The following is a 17,028-nucleotide window of genomic DNA, read 5'->3' as shown; positions in this document are numbered from 1 at the left end:
GGATTTGGAAACAGGGTAGTCACTGATTAACTTTCACTGGAGTGGGGAGTGGATAAAAAATAAATTGGGTTGAAGAGTAAATGGAAAATGTGAAAGAAGAGACAGTGAGTATAGATCACTGCTCAAAAAGTTTGGCAATAAAAGGAAGGGAGTGAGATATGTTAGCAGTTTGACAAGTAGGTTGAAAGAAGTATGCACATTTTGTGCATTATCTGTTTTATATGACTTGTGTCTAGAGACTTTGAGAACAAGTACTGCCTTCAGTATTATTATAGCATCTACCAGTTTATATAACAAAAACAATAGCATTACTAAATATTTATTTAGAATGCAAAATATAATACCTCGTACAGGCCACTAAATTATACTTATATTCCTAGAATAAAAGAAGGAGCACTAGACTAAATCAATTAGTCATAAAATGCAAATCATTTATCTGCATGGGGTGACTGTTAAAAAGAGGCCATGCCCTATTATACAATTTGACAGGCTCTGTGAGCAACACTGGGGATGTTGTAAGATGTTACCTTAATTCCTTCACCCTGGGCTGCACAAGGACATACTCACCTCCATAGTAGAGTCCTGTAGCAGTGCACATCCGCCACTGTCCCTGATACATTCCTGCTCTGCTGGGGCTGCACATCTGGACGCTGACATCTGCAATCTCTTGGGGCTCTAGCGATCTCACCATCACCATGTTCACATGTCCAAATTGGTCTCCCCCGACATATTTAAGACAAACCCCTGGAGGCCAGGCCTCTGCCCCTGAGTTCAAGCAAAAGAAAAAAATGTTAGGCAATCAATGGTCCTATGCTGGGTGTAGTTTATTATGAAACTATGTAGAAGAGGCCTCTTTCTTTGTCTCACATACATACATAAACCTAACCACATACACCTGAGCCAAATTATTGTCTCACACAACTGATCAGAAGAATTATCAGAACCAACAACCTCTGACCAATAGTTTAACCCTATGAAGAAGCACATAAGGCAACGCAAGGCAGTTCGTCAAGACAACATGTGTTTCAGGTGACCACAGGGAAGGCCACACATCACACTGAATCTGTAGAACCTAAGAATGATGTCCATGAAGAGCCATGGAGATGAAGCACAGGCCACGTTTAGGGAACATCTCTCTCTACTAAAAGGTAACACATGTCCATTTTCACAAACAAACTGATTGTTGCCAGTTTTTTGCACAGAAACAAGAGGATGAAACACAAGGAGTAATTTCAGTGGTAGTATTCTCATTTTAAAATTGCTTTTTGCCTGAGGTATGATTTTTCTTCTGGGGTCCCTAACTATAAAATACTCAAGAGCTCAAGAGACCACATGAATAGAAAAGGCAGTAAAAGTTTAGACCTCATGTGGTGGTAAAATGTAAACAATGGGGTGATCTCCCTGATAACATGAATGATGAATGAACTGTGGTCACAGGAACAATGACACCAGTGGAGGTACTGGGAATGGCAACACAGAGACATGGTTTTGGTAGAAATAATTTTCCTCCTTCGGAAATGTCAATGATCTTATTTGGTACCTATTCATTTTTTTCCTTTTTTTTCTTTTGAGACAGAGTCTCACTCTGTCACCCAGGCTTGAGTGCAGGGTGCGATCTCCGCTCACTGCAACCTCCGTCTCCTGGGCTCAGACAATTCTGCCTCAGCCTCCTGTGTAGCTGGGATTACAGGCATGTACCACCACGCTCAGCTAATTTTTGTATTTTTAGCAGTTTCACCATGTTGGCCAGGCTGGTCTTGAACTCCTGACCTCAGGTGATCTGCTCACCTCGGCCTCCCAAAGTGCTCGGATTACAGGCGTGAGCCATGGCACCCAGCCAGTACCTACTCTTGTGTACCTATTTTCATGTGACTGATTCATGACCAATCTATGTTCTGACTAGTTCTCACTAGTCAAGCAGTATAGGTAGCCACACAGTGACTAGATGTGATCTTTCTTGTAAAGTCTCTCCAATATGCAGCAGTTCATATACTCCTTTTTAACTGTAGACAGAAACCTCATCTTTTTTTGGAATATATATATTCATTTAAAAAATAAATCACTGTGAACAACCGAACATGGTAGGATTCTCAGAACAGAGGGTGCTTGTAATTTCTCTCCTACCAGTACTCTAAGCTGCCTCAGTTCCTTGCTCTGGAAGAGCCTAGTTTTGACATACCTAATGGCTCACTACCGGAAAGGAACCAGACAGAGAAAGGCAACCAGAGTTCTACTGCTGAGATCTCAGCTTCATTATGCATGGCACACTCTATGCTCCTCGAGTCTTAAAGGGTACCAGCTAAAGCAGTGGCCACTATATTTTAGCATACCTTCTTTTAAAAAAAATCTGCCAACAAAATGCCCTAACTTAACCCTATAAAGGGCAACCACTGCTGGTGGAAAGGTTGTGGATGAGATACTGACAATACATGCAATTTATCTTTTTCATTTCTAAGGTGTGGCAAAAGCATATTTGACTTACAATAAGCAGAATAGTAGCTGACACAAAGTACCTCAGAAAATGTCAGTCTCTTTAAAGACCAAGATCCAAGAGAAAAATTATACTACTATCATGGGGCTGAATTCATAGTTATTCTTTAAGATACACAGATACACACACTTACACATACACCTGCAACAAGATAATGTCTGTTTATATGAAAATCCAAGAATGCGCCTGTATTTTGAACTTAGAAGAAAATAAGGTAAACCAAGACGGTGTGAAAAAGACTTAGCTCTCCTGGGGAGACAACTATAGCAGCTGAGGTGATTGGGTCATCTTAGCTGTGCAAAAGGAGTGCTGCCATATTCCAGAGAAACTGAGTTAGTCGCTAAAACATTAAATGGGTAACATTAAACATTAGCATTTGGCTAGGGTCCTGCCCTTCTTGGTACTCCAGATAACTAAATCCTCAGTGGAGTATTAAAAGAGCCTCTGGGAAAAAGACTTATCTACCAACAACTCTTAAGTGTTCACTGGCTATGAAATGAAAAACCAATCATCTGTCTTCTGAGTGTTATCAATGATACATATAGTTCTTACAGCCACAACTATTAGGTCAAATAACTCTCAAAAGGTACCGATATAGAAGGAAGGGAAATACCAGTGAGCTGTCTTGACTATACTAAGCATACCTGAAATCTGAATTTGAGAAATATAATAGAACTGGGCTCCAAATTAAGTCTCAGTTGCAAACTGGATTAATGGGGGCTAGATTTCTATCTAGAAGAAAAGAAACACTAATCTGTGTTTTATGACGTTCCTAGTTAAGTATCACAATCAATTATATAATTAAGGCTGTAATCCTCCAGATATAAAATATCACTTTATTTTTTAAAATAAAAAGTAAAAACAAAAACAAACAAAAAAAGCCTGTCATGTTACAATTTTGAGATGGTAGCGAGCATCACAAAAATCAAAAGTCCAACAGTCCCAGAAATCCTGGGACTTACTAAGTATATACAATTACAGAAATAGTCTGGAGACAGTAAGGAATATCCAAATAGCAATGCAGAAGACAAACCTTAATGATGATCTCCTTTTTAACCCTTATAAGTGTGGACACTGCATTTCATATTAAGCTCCATGAAAGCAGAAACCTTCATCAATCTTGTGACCATTTCTCCCTTGTACCTAATAAAGTGACTGGAACATAATAAAATGTGTTGAATGAAAGAAGCGAAATTATCTTCTCTAGAATCATATGAAGAAAAAGGTAGAAAGCTAACTATTTTATGGCACTAAAAGAAAAATGGGGGAAATAATTGTTCTTTCTCAAGTTCTCTTCCCATCCCTTTATATTCACTTTTATGAAGTTCAAAAAATAAAGACAACTCTGGTTCAATATGCCCAAGATACCCTCTAATATGACAGTCACAACTATTTCACCAAAGTCAGAGAAACACTAGGGTTATCATAACATGCTCAGCTTAATATTCACTACAATTGTACAACAGAGCATGGTAGCATAATAACTGAGAAGCTTTAGGTACTAGAGTAAAGGGGATTCTGTCTACTCATATCTTTGGAGGGAGAGCTTCACATTTTCACTTTAACTCCCAAGGTTTCCTGCTCAGGTTTACTAAGTTTCCAATATTTCTACAGTGACAGAAGCCTGAATCCCAGAATTCTGCATCTACGTTATTAAATGTCTCAGTTCTGTTTTTGCATGTCTAAATCTAGGAACTTAAAAAATACTAGGAGTTTAATTTTACTTATTTATTTTTATTGATTTATTTTTGAGACAGAGTCTCACTCTGCTGCCCAGGCTGGAGTATAGTAGTGCCGTCTCGGCTCACTGCAACCTCCACCTCCCAAGTTCATGCAATTCTCCTGCCTCAGCCTCCCAAGTAGCTTGGATTACAGGCACCTGCCACCATGCCTGGTTAATTTTTTTGTATTTTTAGTAGAAATGGGGTTTCACCATGTGGGCCAGGCTGGTCTTGAACTCCTGACCTCAGGTGATCCACCTGCCTCAGCTTCCCAAAGTAATGGGATTATAGAGCTGGGCCACCACACCTGGCCAGCAGTTTAATTTTAAACAGTGTGTGACATCTTGCCTTCTTCGAGAAAGCTATTCAGACAACTACATTTGGTTCCTATCAATCTCATCTGTTGCATATTTGAATGCCCAGCATGCCTAAAACATGACAAGACAAAAGTACCATGAAAATTGTTATTTATGTAGCTCTTTCAGTGAGTGCTTATTTCTTAGGGAGGTTGTGAATGAGATTAAGACAGCCAGAGGAGAAACAGCCAAGGCCTGCCCTACTTTTATGTTACTACTATATTTACAGAAAGAACTCAGGCCAGATTAGGATGATGCCAAAGAACTTGTGCACATGTATGTTCTTCCTCTCTCGAATAACATGCCTGTTACTCAGTTATGGGTGGACAGATTCTCCTTAACCAAATGGAAAACATCCAATTTATAGATATAAAACTACTCTACAGCTGAGTGGACAACTTCCAGAAGAAAAGAAAACCTATTTATGCAAAGCACCTCAAAAGATAAAATCTCTAGCAACTGCTACCTAACCTTTCAAGACTTGTTCAGGCACAAGAATGCCCTTTTACAGGAGGAAAGAGATTCAGAGGCTGCTTTAAACTGAAGTTACAAAGCAAAAGCAGAAGGGAAAAGCAGTCAGGCCCACCAATTTTGTAAGTCAACGTAAAAGATAGGCTTTGGGGGTTCTGATTTGACATTCTAACTATTACATATCAACCTCCCCAAGCTCCCCATTAACCCAAGTAACAGTCTAGTAAGTAAGCAGATATATTGAGAGGCTTTTTGAAATATAAAATGGTTAGTCTGCCACAAGATGGTATGTAAAACATTTCAACAGCACTAACAACTTTCAGTATTTAAAAACACTGAAGAACTCACAGAAAGCCAGGCCATTTTCACTGTTTTCACTATAAGTAAACAAGGTACTGGCTTCACTTTAAAATAAACAAATAAAACTTTTGAATAAGTCATACTTTCCAAACAAACTTCATTTACTTAAAAAAGAAAAAAATCTCACGGGTAGGCTCCGATAGCTTTTTTTTTTTTTTTTTTTTGAGACAGAGTCTGGCTCTGTTGCCCAGGCTGGAGTGTAGTGGCGCAATCTTGGCTCACTGCTGCAACCTCTGCTTCCCAGGTTCAAGTGATTCTTGTGCCTCAGCCTCCTAAGTAGCAGGGACTACAGGTGTGCAACACCATGCCTAGCTAATATCTTGTATTTTTAGTACAGACGCGATTTTGCCGTGTTGGTCAGGCTGGTCTTGAACTCTTGACCTCAAGTGATCTACCCACCTTCGCCTCCCAAAGTGCTGGGATTACAGGCTTGAGCCACTGCACCCAGCCCTCCAAAAGGATTTTTAATCAGTAATACAACAGGTTTTAAATTCAGAATAGAAACATGATGAATAAAAGCTATTATAAAATAAACTGTCGGTATTTTTAAAAGCAGGCAAAATTAAGCAAAGTGAGAAAGAAATTAGGCAAAGTAAAGTAAATTAGACTTTGAACAAGAATTTCAAGACAAATAGAAAATATGGCTATTTTCCTCTGTTACCATGTACCTCCCAAACTACCACTGTTACAACTAAAAAGGAAAGGGAGAGAATGAAAATTTGACAAAGTCACAGGAGTCCTGAGTCATCTATAACATCGGGTAAGTCTAGATTATGTGTTTGGTCAATGACACACTGAAATTTCCTCCAAAGGAGAGTTATTTCTAAATAAGCCAAAAAAACTAAGAATAACAATTCAATTTGGTACATTCTTACACAAAAGGCTAGTCTAGCCAGTCTCTCCCCATCATAAAGAATCAAATTGGAAAGAATTGAAAAGTAAACCAAGTCAATAAAAGGTCACTTTTACAGGTTTATTTGAGTCTCCAGAGTTTTAAATTATCTCATGTCAAATTAACTTGCTAGACAGGGCACCCCCACAATCACATATTTTTAGTTAAATACTAACTCTTTTGCCTAGTTTTCCATCTCAGAATTTGCCTAGAAGTTCTCATTAATAAGAAAGTTAGAATACCCCCAGCCAATCAACATAAATTATCATTAGATGTGACAAGAAATACTAAACCCAATCCCTGCCCCCAAAAGTCATTAGAAAATAATTTAAGGCCAGGTGCAGTGGCTCATGCCTATAATCTCAGCATTTTAGGAGGCCAAAGCAGGAGGATCGTGTGAGCCCAGGAGTTTGAGAACAGCCTAGGCAACATAATGAAACCCCATTTCTACAAAAAATTTAAAAAATTAGCCAGGCATAGTGCAGTGGCTCACACTTGTAATCCCAACTACTCAGGAGGCCAAGGCAAGAGGATCACTTGAGCCCAGAAGGCCAAGATTGCACAACTGCACCCCCAGCCTGAGTGACAGAGTGACACCTGGTCTTGAAAAAAAAATTTAGACACATATATAGACACTATTTTCAAAGAACTATGGTTAACTTATTTCCTTTTTTTAAATTAATTTATGTAAAATTAAAAAAATATATATGGAACGCTTCACGAATTTGTGTATCATTCTTGCACAGAGGCCATACTAATCTCTGTATCATTCCAATTTTAGTATATGTGCTGCCGAAGGGAGCGCTCGTTTTTTATTATTATTATTTTTTGAGACAGAGTCTCACTCTATGGCCCAGGCTGGAGTGCAAAGGCATGATTTCAGCTCACTGAAACCTCCACCTCCTGGGTTCAAGCAATTCTCCCGCCTCAGCCTCCCAAGTAGCTGGGATTAAAGAAGCCCACCACCATACCCTGCTAATTTTTGTAATTTTACATGGGGTTTCATCATGTTGGCCTAACTAGTCTTGAACTCCCGACCTCAAGTGATCCCCCAACCTTGGTCTCCCAAAGTGCTGTGATTATAAGCGTGAGACACCAAAACCAGCCTATGGTTAACTTATTTCTAGTTTGTCTTAAAAAGAGGCTGCAGTACATCAAAACAATGTTTTTCTTATATATATTATTTTTATTTTTAATTATTTTTTATTTTTTAGTGTTTGTAGAGACAGGATCTCATTACGTTGCTAAAGCTGGTCTTAAACTCCTGGGCTCAAGTGGTCCTCCAGCTTTGACTTGTAAAAGTGCTGGGAGGCCATGTGCAGTGTACACATATGTAATCTCGGCACTTTGGGAGACCGAGGTGGGAGGATCACTTGAGCCCAAGAGTTCAAGATTAGCCTGGGCAACACACGAAGTCCCCATCCCCACAATTAAAAAATTTGCTGACACAGTGGTGCATGTCTGTGGTCCCAACTACTCGGAAGGCTGAGGCAGGAGGAACGCCTGAGCCCAGGCGGTCAAGGCTGTAGTGAACCATGATCACACCACTGCACTCCAGCTTGGGCAACAGAGCAAGATGCTGTCTCAAAAAAAAAAAGTGCTGGGATTCTGTGTGTGAACCAACACACCCAGCCTGTATTCTTTTTCTTAAATCAATAATTTCTCTGTCTCCTATTCTGAGCAAATTCCCATATTTCCTACCCTATTTTTCAAAGTAGCATTAATGACTCAGATAAATTTCAGAGAGAATCATCCTTGTGGCTGTAAAAATAAATAAATAAATAAAATGAGCTTTCAAAAGAACAGATGCTCGCAGCTCTTTCCAACTACCTTGTTCTATTCAAGGATATACCTCCCTCTAGCCTGCTGGAAATGACTAGAAGATTAATTAGAGCAGAAATAAAGTGATGAAGTAAAACTGTACAGGTGGAGACAATACTCCATCATACACAAGTCCAGTTCCTAGTACCAAACCAATATTGGATTGTGTTTAGATGCCATTAAGTCATAGGTGGCTTAGAGGCATGAGACATAAATTCTTCCCCCTACTTTAGAGCAGGAGACACTTCACTAATGTTTGGTCATCACACCAGGACAAGAAAATGCTACATATCATGTGTAAGAAAAAGCTCCCAGTTACACAGTCATATATATAACCTAAAACATCAGTATTAATACATAAGCTAAAACATTACTATTAAGAAAACGAAAACTAGGCAAGGGAAAATTGCCCATTTTGTACTTACCAGAATTCTGGATCCGCCATGTTTTCACAAACTGAGTATCAGGAGGTATTGACTCCCCTTCTCCTATGGTGACATCTTCAACAAAGGACATAGAGGGCACACTGATGTTTGGGCTCTCAAAGTCATAATAGGCGCCAATTGCTGCTTGTAGGTTCCTACAAAAAAAAAAAAGAGAGAAAAGGCAAAAGACTTCAGTACTATCCAGATGATATTATTCTAATTGTTAAACAAAAGGAAAAATCCTGTTTCTTAGGGTTTGTCATAGAACCTGAGGCTCCTGGTGTACAAGTCTTTAAAGCCTTGTATTCTGGCTGAGGAACAATAGGAAAAATACCAGGACCAACAAATTTGTGTATCACTTTCTCCCCACATAGAAAGTAACAAACATTAGTAACATCAGCAACAGTATGAGGAAATCTCCCTTGTTACCCATAGGAAATGGGTAAAGAAATCAATTAAAAGAGCACAGTATAACTATGGAATTCAAAGAAGCACTACTTTTTGTTTTGTATTATTATTTTTTAATATTAAAAAAAAAGAGAGAGAGAGAGGTTTTGCCATGTTGCCCAGGCTAATCTTGAACTCCTGAGCTCAAGTGATCCACCCACCTCAGCCTCCCAAAGTGCTAGGATTAATGGCATGAGCCACGGTGCCCAACCAGGAGCTCTACTTTTTAAAATAAAATAATGCATGCATATCATTTGAAAAGTTTCACACAAAGAAAACCATATTATCTTTTTCCCTCAACACACACAGACATAACTGTTCATATTACTTTCTTTTTTTTTTTAATTTTTCTTTTAAGATGGGGTTTCGCCATGTTGGTCAGGCTGGTCTTGAACTCCCGACCTCAGGTGATCCGCCCACCTTGGCCTCCAAAGTGCTTGGATTACAGGCATGAGCCACCACGCCTGGCCATATTACTTTCTTAAATATCCTTCCAGAACTTTCTTACACACAGTCAAGCAAGCATGATATACCATCTTGTTTTCCTCCTTTTTTATACAAAAGGTAGCATAATATACAATGCCCTTTGCTTCATTCTCTTAATACTCTATCTTGAAGACATCCCTGTGTTAGCACATAAAGAGGTTCCTCACTGTTTTTTACAGCTGTAACCACTATACAGATGGATTATCATTTAACCAGTCGACTTTTGAATTAGTTTCCAATCATTAACTCTTCCATAAATAAGCTTAAGCACACATAGTTTTTTATACACGCAAGTGCATTTGTGAGATAAAGTCCTATTAAGTGATATGGCTTGGTCAGAGTTCGTAGTTTTAATAAATATATCCAAACTTCCCTCAATAAAAGTTGTACACTAATGCTTCCACCAAGAATGTAAGAGTGTGCCTATTTTCCCCACTTGCTCATCAGTGGTGTTTCTCTAACATTTTGGATGTCTCCCATTAATAGGTTCAAAAAACAGTATCTCAGTGAGATCTTGAGAGGTTGAGTATCTTCACGTTTAAGAGGCACTTGTAGTTTCTTTTTTGGAAGTATCATTTGGTAAATGTTGGTGTTCTTTTTAATTACTCATAAATCCCCTTTCATCAGAAGGAACTACCAAGCACATAAACCAGAGTTTCCAAATGAACAGAAGCGCGTGATTGTCAGCTTGGCTGATCAGTGCCAGAAACCAAGGGCCACTAAAGCGTTTCAGTAAGCTGTGTTCATTACAGAGATCAAGGAAATTGTTGGTAATTACATTAACTGCTTCTCTTCTGGTCTTACTCAAACGAATGACATCATCCCCACTTCCCACACTATACAACAATCCAAACTGCATGTTTCTAAACATAATCCAACCATAAACCAATGAATTCACTGAGCTGTTTTTAATTATACATAAACATAGCATGAAACAAGCTCTGACAGTACACAACTGATCAACAGAAATGCTAGTAACAGCAAATAATTTTCTGCTGGGGGCCTGCCTGCTCCTCCAGGTGCTTGCAGCTGCCGGAAAGGAAGGCTATATTTAGAGCAGGTACCTGAGGTCAAGCCTCATGCAATGGTGGCCTGACATTATTAGTCAGTAATGACTGGAATTACAATACCAATCGCCTGCCTATGTATGGTATGTGTGCTTGATAACATTTACATATAGAGAGCTGGGCTGGGGCCAAACTGGATCTCTTTGCTTGACTCTCTCTTCAATACAAAGGCTTGGACTTTTAGTCTTTTCAGCAGTTTCCTATCTAGCTCACAGAGATCTTAAGTGAAGGATGTTTGTGGCTGGTCAAACTCGGAGAAGTCTAGCCCTTACCATCCACAAACAGGCTTAGAAGTACATCTGGAATTAGCATTATACTTAGGGATCAGGGATAATATGAAAGAAAAATAAGCCTAGTTTGCAATTTGCTCTTTTGAAAACATTTTGGAAAAGCTGTATGTCTACCTTTTTGAAAAGAGAATCTTTTTTGCATCAGGTCTTCAACAAGTAGCCTGCTAAATTGTTTTCTGTTCACTTGGCTTTAAAATATGTTTGGGAGTGAAGAAACTATTTGTGCACTCGGGACAATTGCCAATTCTCATCCCCAGCCTGTGTCATATTTCACCCCTTGGCTCTGCTATCAGGACAGGACTTCAAGACCACTGCAGTAGGAAAACTAGTAAGTGGAAAAGTCAAGCTACCCAATTTAAGCAGATCCATTCCTATCCTCAAATATCCTTTCACACATTTCCAACTTACCCTACAGTCAAAGCTTATTTGTATGTGTATTATACAGGTAATTTAGCCAGACAAAGATTAAGAAACATTTTAAATCCCAAACTGAAACTGAAAGCAGCGAACTGGAATCCTGGCAGGAAGCTGGAGAAGAGAATGACAAAGCAAATTCATTTCCCAAGGACAAGGCAGAAAGTGGACTTTAGCCCAAGTGATCTAACACATCAAGCAGGTACACAGCTATAAATGTGGGGTACACAGCTTCTCAGAGTTCAGAGCATTTAAATTAGTGGCCCACTAGGCTGAGCAACAGCAAGCATAGACCAAACAGCTCCAATTCAGTGTCAGAAAGCAGACATGACAGCAGGTATTCTTGTTCAAAACAACATACTCAGCTATTATTAGCCAAAAAGAAATTCTTCATGAAATGGAGCTGGCTGAAGTGATGGGAAAAGAAAAACATTGACCCAGCATTTAGTGTAATCTAAAAGTTTAAACTTCCAGATTCCTTCAGTGTTTCTGCTCAAAAAAGTTTTAAATCTAATTTTAGATGGTTAAAAGTACCCTGAAGAACAAATGGAGGCAATGTAACAGTGAAAACAAGCACAGGTTAAGATGGATGGTGGTGCCAGGTGCAGTGACTCACGCCTGTAATCCCAGCACTTCGGTAGGCCAAGGCGGGTGGATCACTTGAGGTCAGGAGTTTGAGACCAGCCTGGCCAACATGGTGAAATCCCGTCTTTACAAAAAATACAAAAATTAGCTGGGCATGGTGGATGCCTGTAATCCCAGCTATTTGGGTGGATGAGACAGGAGAATCACTTGAACCCAGGAGGCGGAGGTTGCAATGAGCTGAAATTATGCCACTGCACTCACTCCAGCCTGGGCAACAGAGTGAAACTCTGTCTCAAAAAAAAAAAAAGATGGATGGTGATTATAGTTGCACATTGCCAATATAGCTAATGCCACAGAATTGCATACTTTAAATGGTTAAAATGGTAAATTTCATGTCATGAAGATTTTACCACAATTAAATAATTTTTTTCAAAGGGTATGGTCTTTAGGCCAGGTGCAATGGCTCACACCTATAATCCCAGCACTTTGGGAGGCCAAGGCAGGCAGATGGCCTGAGGTCAGGAGTTCAAGACCAGCCTGGCTAACATGGGGAAACCTTGTCTCTACTAAAAATACAAAAATTAGTTGGGTGTGGTGGTGGGCGCCTATAATCCCAGGTACTCAGGAGACTGAGGCAGGAGAATCACTTTAACCTCAGAAGGAAGAGGTTGCAGTGAGCTGAGTCCGCACCACTGCACTCCCCAGCCTGGGCCACAGGGCGAGACTTCATCTCAAAAAAAAAACAAAACCAAAAAAAACAGTGTGATCTTTAGAGTCAGCTCCAATCCTTGGCTGTGGGGGCTTTGAGCAAGCAGCTAAGCCTCTCCATCAGTTTTACTCATCTGTAAAACTGAGTTGATACCACCTATCTCATTATAAGGTTGGCTGTGAAGGCTGCTGAGGCAATGTATGCAATTGTCCTAGGTTGGCAGTCATTCATTCAACAAATATTTAATGAATAAGCATTTATCCTTATGCTAGGCACCTGGCCTGAAGCATTGGGGATACAGCAAATTGCAAGACAGGCATGGCCTCTGCCTTCAGTGTTTATAGTCTATAGCCAACCAGGGACTTTCAAACAAAGGTAATTCCAAATGCCTCTCACTCAGAGGCTATGGGCCCAAAGCAGCTTTTCCTGCTTAGGGTGAAAGATGGGCTTGGTACACAGCATAGTTTCAACTGCACTGACAATGAAGTTAACCTGAACTGGAGAAGAATTTGGTGACACTGACATGTTTCCTAATGAAATACAACTTTGTTCAATCTTCATTTTATAGTTGAGGCTACTGAGGCACTGACAGGTGAGGTAATTTGCCCTAGGCTAGGCAATCAATAGAATTCAGAGCCACACCTATTCAAAAGTTTTAACTTACCCAGAATTTTCCAATTATATAACACTCTGAACATCTGATTTTCTTAACATACTAATTACCATTATGAATTCTATAAGTGAGCTGTAATCCCCATTAAACTGAATTCTTTAAAGAATTAATCTTGCAGCCGGGCAAGGTGGCTCACGCCTATAATCCCAGCACTTTGGGAGGCCAAGGCAGGCAGATCACCTGAGGTTGGGAGTTTGAGGCCAGCCTGACCAACATGGAGAAACCCCGTCTCTACTAAAAAATATAAAACTTAGCCAGGCGTGGTGACACATGCCTGTAATCCCAGACTCGGGAGGCTGAGGTAGGAGAATCGCTTGAACCCAGGAAGTGGAGGTTGCAGTGAGGCGAGATTGCACCACTGCACTCCAGTCTGGGCAACAGGAGCAAAGCTCCAACAAAAAAAAAAAAAAAAAAAAAAAAAAAAAAAAAAAAAAAAAAAAAAAAAAAAAAAAAAGAATCTTGCATATATTCACAAACATAGAACATTTATTTTTGTAGTATATATACATGCATAAGGCAGTCTTATGAAGAAAAACCATCTACATACTTATATATGGCCAGAAACATCATCCAAAAATATGACAGTAGAAAACAGTTAAGAAAACCAGGCCGGGCGTGGTGGCTCATGCCTATAATAATCCCAGCACTTTGGGAGGCACAGAGGCAGATGGATCACTTCAGCCCAGAAGTTTGAGACCAGCCTAGGTAACATGGCAAAACCCCATCTCTACAAAGAAATACAAAAATCAGCCAGGCATGGTGGCATACACCTGTAGTCCCAGCCACTCAGGGGGCTGAAGACTCGATCCCGGGATGTTGAGGCTGCAATGAGCTGAGATCGCACCACTGCACTCCAGCCTGGGCAACAGAGTAAGATCTTGTCACTAAGAAAAAAAAGAAAAAGAAATAAAGAAAGAATGCCATTAGCTCAGATTCTCAAGGAAAAAGAAAAAATAGATACCTTTTTTTTCCATTCTCTGAATTGCATTCAAAAGAATGCAAATTATTTATGAGAAAAAGAAAACTACCAGCCTTATTTGGACATAAATTTAAATGGGAAACAGAATAATGAACCCATCTTATCAGGCATGAACAGTAGCATCTTAGGGCTTCAAGAGACAGTTATCCTGAACCACAGGTTTTCCTCACCTGGGGTATGCCAATAATACGGCTACTAAAGGCATGTACCCACCAAGAATCACGAAGACCTTACTATCTCTGAATGACCAAAAAGGAATTTGGCCAGAAAAAGGCTCAGCAAAATAGATGTTCTTAACCAGGGCCTTCCAACATCAATGTGACAGGAATCTAACATGGAATACTAAAAAGAGGGGCCAAACATTACATACCTATAACTACTATGAATTTTAAAGCCTGGAAAGAAACTAAGTCTTTCACTGAAACAGAAAGATGAATGCAAATAGAGAATTCAAGTTGGGCTAAAGACAACTGTCAATACTGTCAGCCTAAAAATGTACTCATGGATACTCTTTAATACGTGAAGACAACTAGAAAAAATAATTTGTGGAAAATTACATTCAGAGGAGGGACCAAGTTAATATCAACATTTTACTCACTTCTTAGAGCCCTATGGAGTCTAAAATTATTTCTCCTCTCTTCTTTTCCTGGCTATTTATTGATCCATCAATTTTATTACTTTTTAGAACTGGTCCTTATAAGCGTCTTCAGCAGCTAAACCATGTTCCAAGTAGAAAATAAAAAATAAGTACTCTGCCACAAAAAAGAAGGAAGTGGTAGCATTGTTTTATTATTGTATTAGGTAATAATAGCACATAGTTATGTATGAGAATATCCTTGTTTTTAAAAGTTACATGCAGAAGCATTTAAGGATCAAGGGTCACATAATGTCTACAACTCTCAAATGGTTTTTTAAAAATCCTATATAAGGAAAGAAAATATGGCAAAAATGTTAATCATGGGGAATCTAGGTGGTAGGCACAAGGCTATACACGCTACAATTCTTTAAAATATTCTTTAAGGGCTGGGCACAGTGGCTCATGGAGGTGAGGGTATCCAGAAATTTGGAATTGGAACCGAGAAAGTTTCTCTCATAGTACCTGGTCTATAAATTACACATTTGAGAGCTCTGGACAGTCATGGCTCTCTTCAACAGAGATAAAACACCCCTGCAAACATATAGATAAAATACACAGAGAAAGAAACCTAAAGGTATTTCAAGTCCTTGAGTCTAGCTGTTCCTGAAACACAAACACATTTCTGTCCTTGGGTTCTGTGTAACATAACAATATCTATTCTTAAATACACCCTTTTATCATTATCTAGTTTGAAGTTTGTTACTTTCAACATAATAGGTCCAAATTAGTTCAAAATTGTATAATGTCTTGTAGGGTGAGTTCGGGTGGAAGACGCAAAGCCAATTGAAAGACACAGAAGAAAAGCTGGAGCACTAAGTTAAAACTTATCAGATCTAGCAATTCCACTTCTCAGTATCTAAGAGAACTAAAAGCAGTTCTAAAAAAGAATATGCATATTCAGAGTAGCATTATTCATAATAGTCAAATGGTGAAAGCAACCCATGTGTCCACTGACCAATGAACAGATAAACAATATGTAGTTTATATATGTAATGGTATATTATTTAGCTTAAAAAAGTAAGAGAACTCTGAAACATGCAACATTATAGATGAATCTTAAGGATTTTATGCTAAGTGAAATAGGTCTGTCACAAAGGTCAAATAATTATATGGAAAGTGGGCAGTTGTTTAATGAGCACATAGTTTCTGTTTTGCAAGATGAAAGAATCTTAGAGATTGGTTGCAACATGATGTGAATACACTCAACACTCTACAGAATGGTACACTTAAAAATGGTTAAGACGGGTAGGGCATGGTGGCTCATGCCTGGAATCCCAGCACTTTGGGAGGCCAAGGTGGAAGGATTGCTTGAGCCCAAGACTGGTCCAGCCTGGGCAACATAGTGGGATGTCATCTCTATAAAATTTTTTTTAAAATTAAAAATTAGCCAGGCTAGCACTACACAGGGTGGTGTGCACCTGTAGTCACAGCTACTTGGGAGACTGCAGTGGGAGGATCCCTTGAGCCCAGGAGTTCAAGGCTACAGTGATCCCTAATCAGGCTACTACACTCCAGCTGGGGTGACAGAGTGAGATCCTGTCTCAAAAAAAAAAAAAAAAAAATTAAGATGGGAAATGTAAAGTATATTTTACCACTAAAGGACCAGGAATGATGGCTTATGCCTGGAATCCCAGCACTTTGGGAGGCTGAGGCAAGAGGAACAGTTGATGCCAGGAGTTCAAGACCAGTCTGGGAAAAAAGTGAGGCTGTCTCTACAAAAAATAATTTTTCTTTTTGAAAAATTATCCAGGTATCATGGCCTGTGCCTATAGTCCCAGCTACTCAGAAGGCTGTTATCATACCACTATACCCCTGTCTGGGTGACAGAATGAGACACTGTCTCAAAAAAGAAAATGAAATCTGAATTTATTCCTAAAATGAAAGAAGAGCACCTAAAGGTTTCTAAAATTTTTGTCTTTAAAATTTTAAACTTAGGCTGGGTGTAGTGGCTCAGCACTTTGGGAGGCTGAGGTGGGTGGATCACCTGAGGTCAAGAGTTCAAGACCAGCCTGGGCAACATGGCAAAACCCTGTCTCTACAAAAAATACAAAAATTAGCTGGGTATGGTGGCAAACACCTGTAATCCTAGCTACTCAGGAGGCTGAAGCAGGAGAATTGCTTGAACCCAGGAGATGGAGGTTGCAGTGAGCCAAGATTGCACCACTATACTCCAGCCTGTCAACAGAGCAAGACTCCATCTCAAA

At 39.5% G+C, this 17,028-nt stretch overlaps 1 protein-coding gene and 1 non-coding gene across 3 annotated transcripts in view; both read right to left on the bottom strand.

The window, feature by feature from the left end:
- Positions 1-17,028, bottom strand: part of ILRUN (inflammation and lipid regulator with UBA-like and NBR1-like domains) — a 111,065-nt gene that overhangs the window by 57,824 nt on the left and 36,213 nt on the right. The window contains exons 2-3 of one of the 2 annotated variants that reach the window (XM_017522279.1): positions 8,538-8,692; positions 568-765 (exon numbers count right to left, since the gene is read on the bottom strand). In XM_017522279.1, coding sequence (XP_017377768.1) covers positions 568-765; positions 8,538-8,692 — 353 coding nt within the window. The remainder of the gene's footprint in view (positions 1-567; positions 766-8,537; positions 8,693-17,028) is intronic. The other variant, XM_017522281.1, reaches the window with a different exon arrangement.
- LOC119470216 lies at positions 6,993-7,096 on the bottom strand. Its single transcript, XR_005199105.1, has one exon. It is a non-coding gene; the product is annotated as a U6 spliceosomal RNA (small nuclear RNA).

The sequence above is a fragment of the Cebus imitator genome, unplaced genomic scaffold (genome assembly GCF_001604975.1).
Source record: "Cebus imitator isolate Cc_AM_T3 unplaced genomic scaffold, Cebus_imitator-1.0 Scaffold24, whole genome shotgun sequence".
In the NCBI taxonomy this organism is placed as follows: domain Eukaryota; kingdom Metazoa; phylum Chordata; class Mammalia; order Primates; family Cebidae; genus Cebus; species Cebus imitator.
The sequence above is the reverse complement of the archived record's forward strand: the minus strand, read 5'-3'. Positions and strand labels throughout refer to the sequence as shown.